Raw genomic sequence first — 17,924 nt, 5'->3', positions numbered from 1 at the left:
AGTGAATACTACGCTACAGGTCCCGGGATGACTATTCAACATCTCCACTTTGATCCTGCCGATGACTTTCCCCAGATGCGCGAAATCGAGGGCGTCCAAGATGACCATGCCGCATACTTGCAGTGTCTCATGCATCTAACACAGGTATTGAGCAACGCTCACGACCTATTATACCCCTCGAAAAGCCACTCACTCGCCATCGCGAAATCGGAGCATTACTACAAGCACATTGACGAGTTTACAGAAAGTAGGTGAGAGATACTAACTGTGCGGTATTTTACTGCTAATTTAGCCTTGTCTCAGCGCTGTCTGCATTCCGCAACCGATGGCAAAAGAGGCCATGGCGAACATACCCGATCAATGAATGTGTCTGGATATCATTTGTGAGTGCACAACCGTCGACTTCAGATACTCGGATTGGGCTGACAGGGCTGGCGTTTCGCAGCACCATCTACGCCTGTATATCTATTCGTTCTCCTTACAGGCGCATATGCAACGGGCAGACAGCTGTAACGACGGTCGTCGGCCACCTGACTACTTTCCCACAGGACTGATGGGCAGTGTGGACGCCCGCTTTATCGTTGAGGCAATGAATGCAGGGGTGAGATTATCTATCCATCGTGAATTTCGGTTTGAAGACTCTAAAGATGGCTAATGCGATAGATTGACCTCGCAGGCTGATGTGCTACGCTTGGCCATAGGCAGGTTCCAACCATCTGGGGTATGTCAAAGCAGAGTATCCCCGCCATCTGTCCCATGTAATCCCTTCAGCAATCTAAGTCATATCTCAGGCTTTGGCATATCTTCCCTTGCGATTCTTTCACTTCTTCACGCATGCGGGCGTATTCCTCCTCAAGGCAGCGGTGATTGTCCCACTACCACCGTCGCAGAAACGGGCGATCCTTCACCTCATTCGAGGCCTCATCAAATGTATGTCGACGGTCTCGTCAGACCACAGACATCCCGCCATCCGCAATTCGTCTGCCCTTGATGGACTGTTGAAACGTATATACCGCGATCATGACATCCAAACTCCGGTGGTCACCTGTCCGTCCTCACCTGGTGTTGCCCCATCCGGTCCTGCGGCTAGCTCGACAGTTCCTGGTGTAACTACGAAACTACGCCCCAGTGAAACTGACTTGCACGCCTTTCTTGGGAATCGTGAATCTCCGTTTGTTGCAGAGCGGCCATTGCAGGAGCTTGCGGCCGACATCGACGCCAGCTTCGGCCAGGAAACCGACAGCCTGGACATCAGTCTGCCTTTGGGCACCGAAAGTGCCGCCCATGGTCTACCTCCGCTTGTGCCTGCGTCAGATATATTTACGTCGCTCTTCAACTATGACGACAGGGAGTTCTGGGGAGCATTCACTCCAACGACCTTGGATTAAAGTTTGAATAAACACAATGTCTGAATATTACTACTGTAAGACCAGCTGTTATAGGAAGACAAAGCACGAAGAAAGTATCAGTTGCTCTCCTGATGCCCTTGTCTCAACCACCCAATCATCGAGTGACCAACCGCACTTGTGCCATCTGTCTCCGGCTACTTTCGGCCTGTTTTAGCCCATTCAAGTCTGACTTGGAATGTCCGATCCACAGCGATGGTGGTAGTGCAGTATATTGACCGCCTTTATCCGATCTTGGCCCTGGAAATACGCCGCCTTCTCATGAATATCTCTTTCCTCCAACCAATCGTTCCTGATGGCGAGTTCTATCCCTGCGGGTCAAGTGGTGACTAGCAATTGCTGCGGGGCCCCATGGAGGGATACAAAAGTCTAGGGCTGGTCCATGTCTAGTTTTTTGTTCACCATCTGCACTCGACCCAGCTTGTAAACTGACAGTGACTGCGACCATTCCTGCCGCGCTCAACTAGCCAATCATGTCTCTTGACGACAAAGTAGACATCCAGCATTACGACCAGGAGCTGGCCTTCCAAGACAGCCCCAAGATTATCGAAGCAGACGACCTAGAATATGTCGAAGGCACACCTGAGGAGAAGAAGCTACTCAGGAAGATCGACCTGCGGTTGATCCCAATCCTATGGGCCATGTATATCTTCAATTACCTCGACCGAACCAACATTGGCGTAAGTCAAGGAGCTGTGCAATGCAATATACCTGTGGCTTGTGACTGACCTCCTGGTGCAGAATGCTAAAGTCGGTGGGATGGAAAAGGACCTCAGCCTGAGCTCCTCGGACTACTCTCTAGTTCTCTCTATCTTCTTTGTTGTAAGTCACCCTCAGCGAACAGACTCATCAGCAAGCTTTCTAACCCCTTCTCAGGCCTATTTGTTGTTCGAACCTCCTGCCGTGATGATTTTGGCTAGAACGAAGCCAAGTATCTTTTTGCCGTCCATCATGATTGCGTGGGTCAGTACATGAGGATCAAAATCTCGACTTCGTCAAAGAGTAACTCGCATCTAGGGCGCTGTTTCGGTCGCCATAAAGGGTATCGACAGCCTTGGAGGTTTGGTGGCCTTTCGCATTGCCCTTGGCTTACTCGAGGCCGGTTTCTTTCCTGGTGTGATGCTTGTCCTGTCCTGTTGGTATAAGGTTCGCTATTCCTGCTGATTGAGCCTGCTTGCCTCCTTGCTGATGCATACTAGCCATCGGAGCTGTCTAAACGCATTGCGATCTTTTATACTGGCACTATATTGGCTGGTGCTTTTGGTGGCCTCCTGGCTGGCGGCATTATTGACGGAATGGAAGGTGTTGGAGGTGTACGCGGATGGAAATGGTGGGATATCCATTACACCTAAAGTGTCGACAACCACTTGCTTACTTGAATCCAGGCTGTTCATTATTGAGGGTCTGGGCACGGTCGCTATTGGTGTCATTGCATTTTTCCTTCTTCCAGGTATGCTGCTGAGAAGGGATTGATATCGGGGACTAACAAAGCATAGATTATCCCACCAACACCAAGTGGCTTTCTGCGCAGGAGAGGAAGCTAGCTACCACTCGCTTGATCATTCGAGAGGATCTGGACAGCAAGATGCCCTACAAGAAGGCCTTGATCTTGTCCATTAAGGATTGGAAGATGTGGGTGAGTAGTCATGGTAATCCAAGCATTTGAAAACGAGGGTGCTAACTGTCAATAGCTATTCATGGTCTCGCTCAACACCATCTTAGCTTCTGGGACGGTGTCGTACTTCTTCCCGACCCTGATGGGAGCATTGGGCTACAAGGGTCGAATGGTACAATGTAAGTCCACTCATCCTGGGCATCAAGAACATCATCTCACCCTCCTGCAGTCATGACCGTCCCAATCTACGCTGTCACCTTAGTTGTCACCGTGGCCACGGGGTTTTCGGCCGACCACACCAGACAGAAGGCATACCATGTTGTTGGTTGCTCCGTGCTTGCAATTGTCTCGTTCATCATCTGCGCGGCGAGCACTCATTTCTCCGTCCGATATGCCTTCATCTGCTTTGGATTTGCTGGGGTACAGGCGTGCGTACCCTTGTTGATCAGTTGGGAAGTCACCATGTTTCCTGGGCGTGAACGTCGTGCTGTCTCAGTCCCTATCATCAATGGGTTTGGTAAGTGTCGCTATTCCTTCCGCACCAATGTTGTTTCTCTGACGCTCAGTAGGTAACCTGGCTTCTGTCTATGGTTCCTTCATCTGGCCTGCAGAAGATGCCCCTCGATACATTATGGGTTTTGCCGTCATGACCAGCTTTATGTTTATTGCAGGTGCTGTTGCTTTCATGATCAAGAAGATCTGGGATGACAAAGGTCTGGAGAGAATCGACTATGATGCTCAGGATAATGATCAGAAATAAATCCTGAAGAAGAAACCACTTTTGCAGTTGAGAGGAGCCGCTGGCGAGAACAGCCACGCATATTTTAGGAATCTATACCAAAGCCAGAGGTTCCAGGGGCTCTATGTTTATTGGGTCAACACTATTGCGATTCAGTCAATACTGAAAACAATGTCCCGGGCATGATGCGAGAGCCGATGGCAATATATGGTAGGAATCAGTCAATTTGCCCAGCAAGCGGCTGTCAGGCACTACAATGAATTGCTCAACCTCAAATGGTCTCGGTATCGACTATCTGAGTATTTATAGTCTAAGTTCAGGATAAACACTTTCCTCGTTGGGTTTGGGAAAGCTAATCTCGCATCGGCTAATAGTGTAAATGTACCTGGCATATCCAGGGAAATTAGACCTTGTTGACACCTGACCGAGCGGATGCGCCCCTTGATCATTCTCCAGCTCATTGACTGCACCCTATGTATGGTAGGAAATGAAGGAATGTTGATCAACAGCGCAGGCGAGGATTAATGTGGTTGGCCACGGTCCAACTACTGATCCTTCTACTGTCCCTACGATGTCTCTTCTGGCTAAGTTCTCTCCCCTGGAAAAGACATTGCGCCATCAGCATACGAGTGGGTACTAGTTTGGTACCCGCCTAATTTATACACTTCACTTCATCGGGTTGAGCTGTCTCGCATGATTGCCTACTTTGTTCAAGCTTGGATTTAGATACCTTTACACTCTCATCGAAGCGCTTCATCTAAGCACTTGCTCCTACAGTAGTGACAATGCGACAAGAAGACATCCCCTTCCACGACCGGCGGATTTTCTCCTCATCAGCCTTCATATATAGAGGTAAGAGGGTGGGTGGTTGCGATACCATAGTATCCCCTTTCGTTGTCTCGGTGGAAAATCTCCTCCGTCCGCTCTTTAGAATCCTTGTGATAATTTTTCTAATTCGCAATCATGCATTTACACTCGCTTGTCCAACAGTTTTCCCTTCTATTCACCCTCATTGCGGTCGTCGTTGCTGCACCGGGAAGAGGAGGAGGCTTCCCACCACGCATCCCTACTAAATGCTTCACCTCGATTGTCGATCGGCCGACAAGAGGCCCACGAACCCAATGGTCGACCATGACTACACCCTGTACTTCGACTAATACAATCACCAGCACTGTCACCCCAAGCACAACCTCGACCATCACGGACACTACCACTGTCACATCCACAGCTGCGACGTCGACCATGACTGCAACTACAGTATCGACTGAAGTCTTGACGGAAACCTCTGTCGTCACCACGGTATCAACAACAACCACGACTACCACTACATCCACTGACACCACGAGCGTGGTTCCTACCGCCTCTGGTTTCGTGCCTGTAGCCTCCTCCGTTCCTGGCGCATCCTTTGACCTAGGCGGACCTGTCAAGAGAGGAGTCGAGGTAGATGAGAATGAGAAGAGAGGTTTCTCTTTGTCGAGGGGAAACTTCAACATTACTCAATTTACCCATGGCGGCCGAGGCGATGTCTCGTGCATAGAATATCACAGCTGGTGCTCTACCACCACAAGCACAGCGACGAAAACGGCACCCACAACAACATTCAGTACCACCGTCACCAGTACATCAACTATTACGACAACACCAGGTGAGAGCTAGTTTGAGGAGCACGGTGTACGTGGATTAACTCTTTTCTTTTTCAGGAGCAACCACTACAGCGACAGACATCGTTACCTCAGTAACAACGACCATTATAACCACGACCTCGATTGCCACCACCAGCACTGTGGCCACCTCCTTCACATCAACCGTCACATCCTATGCGGCCTGCGTAAGTGCCCGATTGATGGTCCCACGGAATATAAAAGAAATATTGCTAATGGTCTCTTCAGGCGACCAATAACCAGGCCAATTTTGTGAATGGAAACGCAGTCAGCGGTTTCGGGGGTAACGGGAACCCCCTCAGCGTTGATGCCGACTCCGAGACCGAATGCTGTGTTGCGGCGATCAACCAACCCAATGTTGCACTATGGGCGTGGATCTTTGAGAGTCAATCGTGTTTGGTATCAGTCGCAACAACATGCCCGTTGCCCGCGGGGAACCAAATCGAAACGACCAGCGATCCTACGGCTAACCCACAATATGGTGTGGGAAATGCTAACTGTGGAACTTGGGACAGCGTCGTGGTCCAGTAGATACTCTTTAGGCGATTGATAGTTTCTATAGCGATATGCTTTCGTCTTCGTCCGAGGCACGTCTTCTCCTTTAGCTAAGTTCGCGTTGAGGGAGACCTACTTCGATCAATCGATTTGGCGATAATTCCCGATTTCGACACAATTTCCGACACAGCCTGTGTGTCCAGTCAATCAGGCTCAAGGGAGGTCCTTGTTCATGACCAGGAAATGCACAGCAATTTCAATTCTACTCTTTGTCTAGTGGATGTCTATCACCACATATCCGCCGACAGCAATTCTTCGACTCGACCCATAACCTCTGGTCTCCTCAAATCTTCGCGCGTCTTCTTCCCTTGACAAACGTCGGCACCCGCTCTGGTAACACTTCAATCATCTGCTCCAGCCATTTCCTTGTCGTAGCCGGATCGATCACACTATCAATCTCAGCCGCCATAGCCATATTGATCGCCTTCCCTTCGCTGTACATGACGTCGATCATGTCCTGCTCCTCTTTCTTCCTCTTTTCAAGATCTTTGATAGCTTCCAATTCTTTCTTGTACGCAAGCCTTACTGCGCCTTCGATGCCCATACCTCCAAAGACAGCATTTGGCCACGCCACGCACATGCTGTTGTTCAAGCTTCCACCACCGAGCATCGCTTGTGCACCTAGGCCAAAACCATTTCGCAGCACGACTCCCAGGACGCGACCACCGAGAAGGGCGAATTCCTGAGAATTGCCGAACCAGTCACCGAAGCAGCGGTATGTGCTTCCGGCACCTTGAGCTTCGACCGATCGCTCGAAATCCGGACCAACCATGAATCCTGGGGTGTCACAGAGGCTGAGGAGGTGCATACCGCCGAGACGGATGAGGAGGCGGAAAAGGCGATTGACCTTTGCTCCGCATGCGACGTCGATTGCGCCGCCGAGGGGAGATGAAGAGTTGGAAGCCACGATTGCAATTGCGTGGCCGTTAATGCGACCAAAGCCTGTGATCACAGAGAGACCCCACTCGGGGCAGAACTCGATGAAGCTGTCATCGTCAAGGAGGAGGTTGATCACATGGCGAACATCATATGCTCTTCGACGAGACGACACTGGCGGCACTGCGGTGCGAAGGCGAAGAGGGTCTGATGTGTAATGACTCTCGGATGGTGGCAGCCGCGGATGTGTGAACAGATTGACGATCTTGCGAACCAGCGGCGCAGCTTCGACCTCGGTGTCCACAAGTACATCGATGCCACCCGCGCGCATATGGACATCGACAGGACCGATATGTTCGTGCTCAAATCGGCCAAGCCCACCGCCCTCGATCATTGCTTGGCCGCCCATGCCGATCGTGGTCGACTTCCTCTGCGGCGAATCTTTGGAACCGCCTCTTGTAGCTATGACAATGTCGCACGTCCCCAAGAATGCAGCGTTGCCCGCAAAGCAATATCCATTCACCACCGCAATCGAAGGTATTCCTCTTGCCTTGATCTGACCCATCAGAGCGAATGATGGTGTTTTCAAGCCCGCCATACCCAGGTGGTCGGTGTCACCCGGTCTCCCACCACCTCCTTCAGCGTAGAAGACCAGTGGCGCAGGATGGTCAATGATTGATTGGAAGATGCGGTCTAATTTCTGGTGATGAAAGTATCCTTGCGTGCCGGCAAGGACCAGGTAATCACCGATGACAACTGCGACTGGATGAGCGTCTATCTTCGCCCAGCCCACAATGATACCATCTCCACTCGTTCGAGCGATGAGATGGGACATGGAGTATCTTTTCTTCTGTGCCGCAACCACAAGGTCTCCATATTCAACGAATGAATCTCTGTCTACCAGCAAGTCGATATTCTCCCGGCCCGTGAGGTATCCATTTGCATGGCGCTTGGCCACATCCTCGTCACGCGCCGCATACCGTAGAAAGGCCTTTCGTTCGTTCAGCTCTGTCAACTCCGGCCGCAGCACCTCTGGGTTCTCAGTCTCGGCAAGAGCATGCGTATTTGTAGTTGAACTGTCGCCATCCGCCCTGATGAAGAGAAGAGGATCGCCTGCATTTACTTGCTGTCCCTCCGTGACGGCAACTTTCGCCACAACACCATTGTAGGCGCTACGAACGGAATGTTCCATCTTCATCGCCGCGAGAACGGCCAATTCTTGGCCAGCTGTGATTTTGTCGCCGTCGCTCACTTTCATGGAAAGGACAACCCCAGTGAGATGTGCGGGAAGCTCCTCAGAGCCTGCAGGTTTCTCAACCTTCGCTGCAATCTCCGTTTGCAAGGCATCTTCTTGAGAGGTGCTGTCGCCTTTGGCGCTGAGTGCGTCTTCAAACTGCTGCGTGGCGCTGTACAGCTGCTCGAAGTTTTCTTGGATGGTCAAGATGTTGCTATCACCCTCTTGCACGGGCCGGCTTTCCAGCAAAGCCATTAGGAATGCCTGGTTCGTCCTGCATCCTAAGATCTTTGTCTCGCCGATAGCCCAACGAGCCAGCCGCAGAGCAGACTCATACGAAAACGAGGTGACAATGAGTTTCGCCAAAAGGCTGTCGAACAGTGGGCTCACAGGATATTTCCGACCTCCTTCAAGGGCCGTCTCGACTCGTACGCCTGCTCCTGTAGGGAAGTGTGCGTGTCGAATAGTCCCTGCTTCAGGTTGGGCAGTGCCATCTTGCTTGAAGCTTTCTGCATTAATGCGTAGCTGTATGGATGTAAGGCGTGGTGACGGAGGCTCCCCCGTTATGTGCAGGTCTGCGAGCGTTCGTCCCAAGGCGACCTGAAGTTGTAAATCCACTAAATCAACACCAGTGATCTGCTCGGTGACGGTATGCTCGACCTGTATCCTGGGATTCGCCTCCATGAAGTAGTACTTCTCGGATGCTGCGTCGACAAGAAACTCGATTGTGGTGAGACTTCGCAGCTTCACTGCTTTGCCTAGTTTCACAGCATCTTCAATGATGGCTCGCCTAAGCCGTGGTGTGATGGAGTTCGAGGGCGCAATCTCCACGACTTTCTGGTTTCTACGTTGAAGCGAGCATTCTCTTTCCCAAAAGTGGCACACTTCTCCAGTGCCGTCCCCCAGAAGCTGCACTTCAATGTGTTTAGCACCGTGCAGGTATCGCTCCGCGAACAAGCTTCCATTGCCGAAGGACGCATGTGCCTCTCGCTGACAAGCTTCGTAAGCTGAGCGAATGGCCTGCTCGTCCGTATTGTCATCAATGATGCGGATACCGCGCCCTCCACCACCAGCTGCGGCCTTCAGAATGATCTTGCTTCCCGGGCCCAGGCTCTTTCCGAACGCCAGTACATCCGTGATGGAAGAACCCCCCTCAAGTCGGGTATTCGTGCCATCTAGAACCGGTATACGTGCATTTGCTGCCAAGATCCTCGCGCTGATCTTGTTTCCCAGATGTGCCAACTGCTCGCTCGATGGTCCGATGAACACAATGCCGTTCTTCTCGCATAGGCCCACCAAACCTGCATCTTCGGACAAGAAACCGTAGCCCGGTGCGATACCCCAGCATCCTTCTTTCTTCGCAATATCGACGATATTAGCCGCGTCCAGATATGCACCCGGACCTTCTCGCGGTAGCTGCACTGCCGCAGTCGCAAGACGCACGTGTGTCGCATCCTTCTCAGAAGGAGTGAACAGAGCTACAGTGTGGATGTTCGAGTACAGCGAATAGGTCCTGATAAGGCGGCATGCAATCTCAGATCGATTGGCTATGAGAATCTTGACGGGTCGAGAAGACATCCTGGAGGTAACCTACCGAGTTGGATATCTACTGGAAGCGATCCCTGTTCGCGTTTGACGGTATTTGCGACAAGTCGACCTCAAAAACCTATTTGCTCCGCCTCGGCTGTTCGGCTCAACTCGGTAGTGCGGGCATAAATATGTCTACTGATGACTCGTAGTAAGCTGAGTCCACAGACCCAACTCTTCTCTGAAAATCCTACCTTCAGATTAATTCAGAGAGTGAACCCTCTGAGGAGACATGGAAAATGGCTACAGGTAGAGCGGTCATCTTAAGTGAATGCCCACGATACATCTCAGAAAAAAGAGATAAAATTATCTTGGCAGTAGCACGTGCAATATGAGGCACATCATTCCTACCCTTCGTGGGGGGTACGTGGGCGGTGGGGGTGCGTCGTCTTATTACTTAATCATCATGGGCAACTTTCTCCGAGGTTTCAGTAGATCCCAGAGTCTGATACACTTACACCCAACTTATACGAAGGTAGTTGCTGAGGTAATACAATGACCATGACACTAGTGGGTGGCTAGGCACCCACTATGCCTTCGGAGATCTTCGGTCGAACCTACCGAGTGGCGGTAGCCTTCGTTGGTTTCTCACAAGTTATATAGCCAGACAAGGCTCTATCCCAGTGGAATTCACCAAGTGCCTGTAAGAATCTGGCTATGGGCACAAAAGGTTGTTGGACTTGCAGAGGTAAATAAACCAAGAGCGAACAAGTCCGCAGACCAAAGCAAATAACTGATCTCTACGCAGAGCGCAAAGTTCGATGTGACTCGCATCGGCCCCGATGTGGCAATTGCACGAAGGCGCGTCGTGTCTGTCAAGGCTATGGCATGCAGCTGTCCTGGCCTCGACGGGGAGACAGTAAAAGAGCAATCGTTTCGCGAGATACACGCCATGAAATGAATACTCAACCAAAAGTCAAGGGGTTCTTGAACATATCTTCCTGGGACATCACACTGTCGAAGGAACTAGAAAATGGAAGAATTTCTGGTGAAGACCACTTCCGACACACTATAAAGCTATTTGATACTAATGGTGGCTGCTTATAGCTCATTACATTCGGACCATGAAGATACCTCGTCCGAGCTATCTATCTCCCCTCGTGATAAGCAGAGACGAGTCGCATTTACTCAGCTTCTGTATGTATGTTGACTCTCCACGCTCAAGTATCACGCTCACCAAAACATCCCAGTCAACGAATCCAAATCGTTAATCCTAGGACCTACTGACGAGGAGATTTTGGCACAATTTATCTTGACAATTGCCTGCTCATGCCCATCCGATACAACTAACCCAGTCCTACAAGGTATATTTGCTTTGGCATCACTGCAGCTTCACGGCAGCTTGAAGAGCTTCCGGTACAAGCATCTTGTCATATCGTCGGTCAAGGAGTCAATCAATTGGTCCGACGAGAAGACGCTTCTTCAGAATCTGATGGCAACGATGCTTCTATATCATTACGAGGTAGTACAACTCGATCCGTACAGGTTTGTCATGGTCTGCTAATGATCACAAGCTCTCGCTTGAACCCGACTCGAAAGGGAATTGGGTGACATATCTCTGTGCGGTGAAAAAGGCTATCCACACATTACCAGTAATTCAGAAACTGGCCCGCCAAGAATACTCAGTTTTCCTTGATTGGGTTTATTATCACGAAGTCCTCGCAGAGTTTACAATCAGGCATTGGAAGGTACCCTACGAAGGCTGCGGCTCTCCTCCTATAGCAAGATCATCCCGAGCAATTGAGGGAAGCAGCTCCAAGGTAAATGGACCTCCAATACATTTTCTCTGGCTTCGTCTAATACTACGGCAGGTAGGAGACGGCATCGGATGTCCAATTGAGGTGCTCCAGCTCGTTGCGCATACATGTAGACGGGCTCTCGTCGCGAAACACTCCGAGATGAATCGGGCGAATACTGGCATCGAGCTCATGACGGTGCTGGAACAGAACGTTTCCAAGGTAGTAGGAGATTATGGTCCAATTCACGTCCCATCTACGACGCCGATGGATCGCAATGCTATGGTCGCCGATCTTCATCGACTCGCGTGCTTGATATATGTCAATCGGGCGGTCCATTGTGTCTCGGGAACAGAATTCCGTCACAGGCGACTCGTGAAAGAGGGCATATCACTGTTGAACAAGATGGTAACGTGTCAGAATGCGTGGCCATTGTTCATTATCGCGTGCGAAGCAGTCGGGGATGATCAGCGCCTTGCTATCCTGGACGTCTTTGAACAAAGTCGGCGAGATCGAAGACGAAGATCAAGTCACATTCATCTCATTCAGCATATGGTCGAGGCTGTATGGAACCAACATGATCTCAATGAGGAGAACCAAGTCGACTATCTAACAATTCTCAATGCGGTTGTTGCTGGCGTTCCATTTATACCACCATTTGCCTGAGTTCAGGTCATGACCCCGTCAATTCAATCCCAATATTCTGTCAAAATAGGTCCATTCAGCTTCTGGACTAGAACCCTTGCTCAGCCGTCCCACGATGAGACAGAAATTTTCCGCTGTTCGCTTGTGTCAAGTCCCCAATAACCCGCAGCATACAAGTGACTGATTCATCGACCGAAATCGGTCCAGTCACGTTTGGATCGAACTTGCGGAATGCGTTTAGCGCAAATTTGCGTGTTTCCGGGTCGCCTGTGATGGCCCGGGCTATTACTAGTCAGTCATCTGGGGTCACACGAATCGACTTGGGCATTGACTGACAGGCATCAGTGTCTACCCATCCCGGACTCAGAGACAGTGTCTTGATGCCCTCTGGGGCCAATTCAGCTCCGAACTTGGTCATGACAATGTTCATGCCAGCCTTAGCGACAGAATACCCCATTACGGGAGCAAAGCCAGTGATTCGAGTGAACTCAACATCGCAACTTTGGGTGGAAATGAATATGATCTTCTTCTCTCTGCCGTTACGAACAAGATCGAGGAAGCAGTTGATCACGTAGATGTTGCAGATCAGGTTGTTTTTGACGTTTTCATTGATCTCCTTGTCCAGCGCTTCCTCCTTGCCACGACTACTCAGTGTCAGCAATTTGAATTCTCAGGCGCATTATGCACGTTGCCTTACAAACCAGTTGGCGGTATGAAGCCAGTCTCTGGTACTGCAGAACCAGCGTTGAGGATCAAGATATCAAGCGAACCACCTGTCAATTTGGAGACTTGAGCGGCAGTGTCGTCCAGCTTTTGAGGGTCGGAGATATCGGTCACAATGATATGAACGTTTTTACGCTTCGCAGCAAGCGCCTCAAGCGAACCGGCAGTGGCTCGACTTCGAATGAGGGCAAACACTTGGTTCTTCGGATCGGCAGACTTTGGCCGTGAAGTCAGTGGATCGCGTTTGCCATGACCACAGTTGTAGCAAAGGACTTACAAGATTATCGATGAACCCGAACTGCAAAGACGGTCATGTTAGCATTTGGGAATGTGGTTGTGGTGTTGCTCTGGGAAGCTTACGCCAATGCCTCTTGTCGCGCCGGTGACAGCCCAGGAAACCATTTTCAATGTGATATGAGACGGCGATACCTGACCGGTATGAAAGGATGAAAAGGTTTAGGACAATATGAATTGTTTCACTAAGTTCGTTGGGTTGTGGTGATGCCTTGACAGTAGGAGACGCCGTCGCATCCTCTTATACCCATCGCGGGACGCATAGCGACGTGTTAGGGAAGTGAAAGGTTGTAGTGTCTGGTAGAGTACATAGTAATCACTGGAAAGTATTTGCGAAGGAATATTAATAATTTATGGTCGGATTGTTTCGCCCGTCTGGTTGAGCGAAGAAAGGTCAGTGGAATTATGTAAAGTGAAGTAACTTTCTCCGACAATTGGGCAAATATTCAAAGTGGAGGAAGCGCGATTGCTCAGCACCGCGTACATCAATCAGAGCTATTGCGACTCACTTGGAACTGATAAGAGGAACAAGTTTAAAAGAGTCATGGCCATGTGGAATAAAGTCGTGACAGTTCCAGGACTCCAGCTCCTTGTGCACAGAGTCCAAAGTCATCCTCCCATCACTTCATTTCCAAAAAGCTACTGAGGTAACGCGTTACCATGTCTGCACCATTGTCGATCGCCCTTGTGTTTGGCGCCGGTCAAAATGTAGGAGCTAGTGTTGTCAAGGCTTTCTCTGCCAAAGGGTATAGGGTGGCAACAGTGTCGCGGACAGCTATAGCAGACACGAGCGACAAGCGACTCCACATCCAGGCTGACCTGGAGGATCCCGAAAGCGTATCAACAGTTTTCGAAACCGTCCGCAAGCAGCTTGGCCATCCAAGCGTAGTTGTCTACAATGGTTCGTTACTGGAGCCGTTCATTACTATTGTTTTGATACTGACCAAGACAGCCGCGGTGGCATCGTTCGTCAACAAGGACAACCCATTGGAGATTTCTATCAAGGATGCCATCCGTGATATGAATGTCAATGCATTTAGCGCCCTCACTGCAGCAAAGGAAGCCGTCAAGTCCTTCGACGCATTGCCAAAGGACGCTGCGAGGACCTTTATCTTTACTGGAAACATCACGAACAGTCAGCCAATCCCAGCATTGATGAGTCATGGAATGGGAAAGAGTGCTACTGCACACATGATACAGACAGCAGCGTCAGTCTACGCAGGCCGTGGATACAGGTACGCCATACTGCCTCCTGAGTTATTGCTAGATAACTAACTGAGACAGTTTCTATTACGCAGATGAACGCCACGCTGATGGTACTGCTGTGTACAGTGCTATTGATGGAGAGGCACATGGGAAATTTTATGTGGAGCTTTCTGAGAAGAAACAAGGCCCATGGCTGGCGACGTTCGTCAAAGGCACCGGTTACACTGACTTTTCTATGCGATCAAACATGTAGGTCGCTGAGAGGGCCAGCTACTGTAGTCTACCGAGTACAGGGCTTGAGAGAGACTGCACCTAACAGGCACTTTATTGTACGTACAGCCAACGAGCTAAGAGACAGGACAGGGTAATAGCTGATCATCCATTGACGCCAGTCTATCTTTGCTCTCGTCCCTCGAGTGTATGTCATTAATTCGTTCCTTCCGCCTCAGTTATGCCAGTCTGTTTGTCCGGAATTTCCGCGTCTGGCCTCAGTGAACCCAAGGGTTCTGTATCTGGGATACTCGTGGTAGGCGAGGCACTATGGCCGACACGCACCTTGAATAAAGTGCTGTGGTCGGACCGTCCGCCCCTATCTTCCCTCTCACCTCCCATTCCCCCAAGTGAGGACATTCTACGCTTTCTGCTGGTACTGGTGAGTGCCTGGACATTTTCCTGTAGCCATTCCCCGACTTCAACTGCTGTCCACCTATCAGTCGGTGTCTGTGATAATAAAACCACTAAGAGAGGCCTGAAATCCTCTGGTGAGCTTTGGACAAGCGGCTGTAGGTCCTCACAAATCCATCTTTGGTGCATATCCTGGCTCGGGGGGAACCTTGCATCCCATCCTTTCAATCGCGTTCCTGTCTGGGGTGAGCAGTTCGAGTAAGACAATACCCAGAGACCATATATCAACGGCATTAGTGTAATGTAGCTCCTTTTCCCAGAATTCAGGGGACATGTAAACATTTGACCCCATATAGGTGTGCATATTCACAGAGAGGTCATATTTTGTCATACCTAGGTCAACAATTTTGGCAGTGATTAACCTCTGACCTAACCCTTAGAGGTGAGTCATCAAGGTGGGGATATCGCGATCATGGAGTGTAGTTGAGCTAAGATCATCATCGATCCACTCCATGATCAACCAAGGGGGATCGTCGACATGCGATCCTATCAGGACTTCGACCGCCCGTACTATGTGAGGCTGGAATTGTTATCAGCATAGACATGGAGGTAGGTAGACCCGCGAATCACCTACATGTCGCAGATGGGAGACTTTCCTAACTCTTCTATTAATGATTCCCAACGTTTCCGAACCACGCTTCAGGGGTCAGATGCTTTAAAGTATGGCACCTTCGCGGCGAAGATCTTTTGGGAGTGTAACTCCTTGACCTTTAGGACCGTTACAAACCCACCTACGCCTCCATGTCCATCTCTCTCCCGTCTAAATACTGTGTCGTTATTTCCTAACCTCAGATCGAACGTGGAACTCTCAGGATCGTTGAGGCTGATTGGGAATCGTGGGAGCGCATCAAGGAATGCCCTGCAGAATTCCTCAGCATTTCTGCGATAATCAAGCTCTTCCCGATGTGATAAGATCGGTCGCCAAGCTCTCAAGGTGGCTTCTCCTAGATCAACAGTAACTGCAGTCCCGATCTCTAAGGATTCCCCTCGTGAGAGAATCACCGAGTGGCCATTATCATGGATCTGGATGGGGTTCCTTGATATCACTGTGAGTCTGGGACGATGCGCAGTTGGATCGACATCGATTCTGAAGTGTCTTCTACTGACGCCGGATGTATAATCTTTCGCCAGCTGAAGGTCACAGATGTCGGAATCATTCGAGGAACCTGCGATCCATCCTTGTGGAGAATAAATTTGCTTTCCAAATGACAGTGCGAGGAAGGGCAGACTGACATTGTCGGATTGGTTGCCTTTCCAGTTTGATAGTCCGTCAGCATCATCGTTACTCCGAGGCGGGTGCAACGTGTATCTTGCGTTGTCCGACAGCCCTGAGATGTTATCCGTGCCGATGAAATTCCCACCATCGGGGAGCTTCACGGGACTCTGGTTCCGGTAGAACCCAGTATCGACCGTTCCGGCGACAACCTGTAGCCTCGTTAGCCACATCGACCTCGCCACGCGGCGGAGGGGAGGGCATGTTAACGGGGATGACTTGGACGTCAAAAGGTCCCAGTTCCACCCTCAGCGTCTCACTCATCAGATTCAGCGCCGCTTTAGTGGCCGCCTAAAGATCTGAGTGCCGATCAGTGCGGGGCCTACAGTTTCGGAGTACGTCCAGTGCGTCCTAGGCTTACCTGTATAGGGCGTGACGACGCGGCCGCCGATAGACCCAATGTTTATGACCTTTACTTTGGTCCCGACTAGGCACGGTGCGAACTTTTGCGTGACGTATAGTGCCGATAGGAGGTTCAAGTCAAAGACATCCCGCCTGCCGTGAACCCGGTGATGAGAGCCAGTCTTTACGCTTGGATTTTCTCGTCGTATCGCTTCTTTCAGCGTACTCGTCCGCGCGGTTAGGATTTCCCGCAGTTTAGTTGTTGAGCCACTACCGACAGTAGAGGTAGTGGGGTCTGTAACCTTGCCCACGACTCTAAATAGCCCTCGATTCAAGTCGACTCCTCCTAAAAGACATGAAGAATCTTTAAGCAGAGAGAACACTCACGAAATCGGTGTACTGCAACTTGGCCCTTATAGAGTACACGACCGAGGAGAGCTCAAAAATCCGGGATTCGTATCTCATATATATGAAAGTCATCCAGTTCTCTACCAAGCCTGTGTGGATATGTGTACACATGTATCTTGATAAGCCTCCACAATCTGACGTCTTAATCACATATTCCGCCGCTAACTATTGGTGCTGGGCCCGGTGCCTGATGAAAGTGCTCCAGAGTCTGCAGCTTTTCTTTGATGTTTCCCCCTTGACCCTCGCCAGTGGGAAGGGAGTTGCACAACTGGCACAGGGCAAGGTCTGCTTCATCATCTGCGTCTTCATCTTCTATTGTGCTGGCTGTCTCCTGGGTCAAGTGCGCACCCTCCGCACGTTTAAATGGCTGGCTAATCTTTCTATTATTCTGAACGTGCTGGTCCTCTGCGTCAGGTCAGGAAGAAGCCTATCCCTTTTAATTTTCTGCCGTGTAGGGCAAGACAGGAGCTAGAAGACGCTTTATACCGCATGGGAGTCGCCGCACACTCGGCACCCAACTTTGCCGCCGCTGCTGCGCAGAGCGGTGTGTAGTCGGGTTATGTGGTGACGTTGGCCGGTGTCCCGACCGGCACTCCTTTCGAGTACCAAATCATTGGATTGATACAGGCCGTCCATAGCTACGCTGCAGCGATACTGTAAGCTGATTACTTCTCCAGTCTCATGTCACGGCAAACGAGATGGCATGCTGATGGTGACAGATTCTGTGAGTTCATGAGTGAGGTAACGACTCTCCTTTGGTGTCGCCCACCTGATGGGTAATGTGGGTGAATTTCTCGGCTTGCTAACATGCGACTGCAGATGAAACGGTCATGGGACTTCTCGAAAGGCATGTTTTGTGCCCAAACTTTCATCTACTGCTTCTACCTCCTTTACGGTGAGTCGGCCAGTGGCCATAGAGAATCCGGATATGTGGGAGGCT

General features: G+C 50.5%; 7 protein-coding genes across 7 annotated transcripts; 5 read left to right on the top strand and 2 right to left on the bottom strand.

Annotated features, from left to right (window-relative positions):
• Positions 1–27: 27 nt before the first annotated feature.
• Z517_07470 (uncharacterized protein) lies at positions 28–1,388 on the top strand (the record flags this gene model as incomplete). The annotated part of the gene is made up of 5 exons (XM_013425992.1): positions 28–247; positions 304–383; positions 446–601; positions 677–721; positions 792–1,388. 5 exons carry the CDS (start codon positions 28–30, stop codon positions 1,386–1,388), a joined length of 1,098 nt encoding a protein of 365 aa, XP_013281446.1.
• A 491-nt stretch (positions 1,389–1,879) lies between these two features.
• Z517_07469 (uncharacterized protein) lies at positions 1,880–3,781 on the top strand (the record flags this gene model as incomplete). The annotated part of the gene is made up of 10 exons (XM_013425991.1): positions 1,880–2,086; positions 2,148–2,228; positions 2,283–2,369; positions 2,424–2,552; positions 2,606–2,736; positions 2,792–2,856; positions 2,903–3,042; positions 3,098–3,200; positions 3,251–3,538; positions 3,591–3,781. The coding sequence occupies 10 exons, from the start codon at positions 1,880–1,882 to the stop codon at positions 3,779–3,781; spliced, it is 1,422 nt and encodes a 473-aa protein (XP_013281445.1).
• Positions 3,782–4,891: 1,110 nt separating this feature from the next.
• Z517_07468 (uncharacterized protein) lies at positions 4,892–5,952 on the top strand (the record flags this gene model as incomplete). Its single annotated transcript, XM_013425990.1, has 3 exons — positions 4,892–5,405; positions 5,461–5,588; positions 5,650–5,952. The coding sequence occupies 3 exons, from the start codon at positions 4,892–4,894 to the stop codon at positions 5,950–5,952; spliced, it is 945 nt and encodes a 314-aa protein (XP_013281444.1).
• A 307-nt stretch (positions 5,953–6,259) lies between these two features.
• Positions 6,260–9,664, bottom strand: Z517_07467 (uncharacterized protein; the record flags this gene model as incomplete). Its single annotated transcript, XM_013425989.1, has 1 exon — positions 6,260–9,664. One exon carries the CDS (start codon positions 9,662–9,664, stop codon positions 6,260–6,262), a length of 3,405 nt encoding a protein of 1,134 aa, XP_013281443.1.
• Positions 9,665–10,737: 1,073 nt separating this feature from the next.
• On the top strand, positions 10,738–12,075 carry Z517_07466 (uncharacterized protein; the record flags this gene model as incomplete). The annotated part of the gene is made up of 4 exons (XM_013425988.1): positions 10,738–10,810; positions 10,864–11,138; positions 11,188–11,433; positions 11,485–12,075. The coding sequence occupies 4 exons, from the start codon at positions 10,738–10,740 to the stop codon at positions 12,073–12,075; spliced, it is 1,185 nt and encodes a 394-aa protein (XP_013281442.1).
• Positions 12,076–12,142: 67 nt separating this feature from the next.
• On the bottom strand, positions 12,143–13,179 carry Z517_07465 (uncharacterized protein; the record flags this gene model as incomplete). Its single annotated transcript, XM_013425987.1, has 5 exons — positions 12,143–12,336; positions 12,391–12,698; positions 12,752–12,993; positions 13,055–13,075; positions 13,138–13,179. The coding sequence occupies 5 exons, from the start codon at positions 13,177–13,179 to the stop codon at positions 12,143–12,145; spliced, it is 807 nt and encodes a 268-aa protein (XP_013281441.1).
• A 552-nt stretch (positions 13,180–13,731) lies between these two features.
• On the top strand, positions 13,732–14,530 carry Z517_07464 (uncharacterized protein; the record flags this gene model as incomplete). The annotated part of the gene is made up of 3 exons (XM_013425986.1): positions 13,732–13,972; positions 14,024–14,306; positions 14,356–14,530. 3 exons carry the CDS (start codon positions 13,732–13,734, stop codon positions 14,528–14,530), a joined length of 699 nt encoding a protein of 232 aa, XP_013281440.1.
• Positions 14,531–17,924: the final 3,394 nt, after the last annotated feature.

Source organism: Fonsecaea pedrosoi, assembly GCF_000835455.1.
Source record: "Fonsecaea pedrosoi CBS 271.37 unplaced genomic scaffold supercont1.5, whole genome shotgun sequence".
Taxonomy (NCBI): domain Eukaryota; kingdom Fungi; phylum Ascomycota; class Eurotiomycetes; order Chaetothyriales; family Herpotrichiellaceae; genus Fonsecaea; species Fonsecaea pedrosoi.
This window is presented reverse-complemented; position numbering and strand designations above follow the sequence as displayed.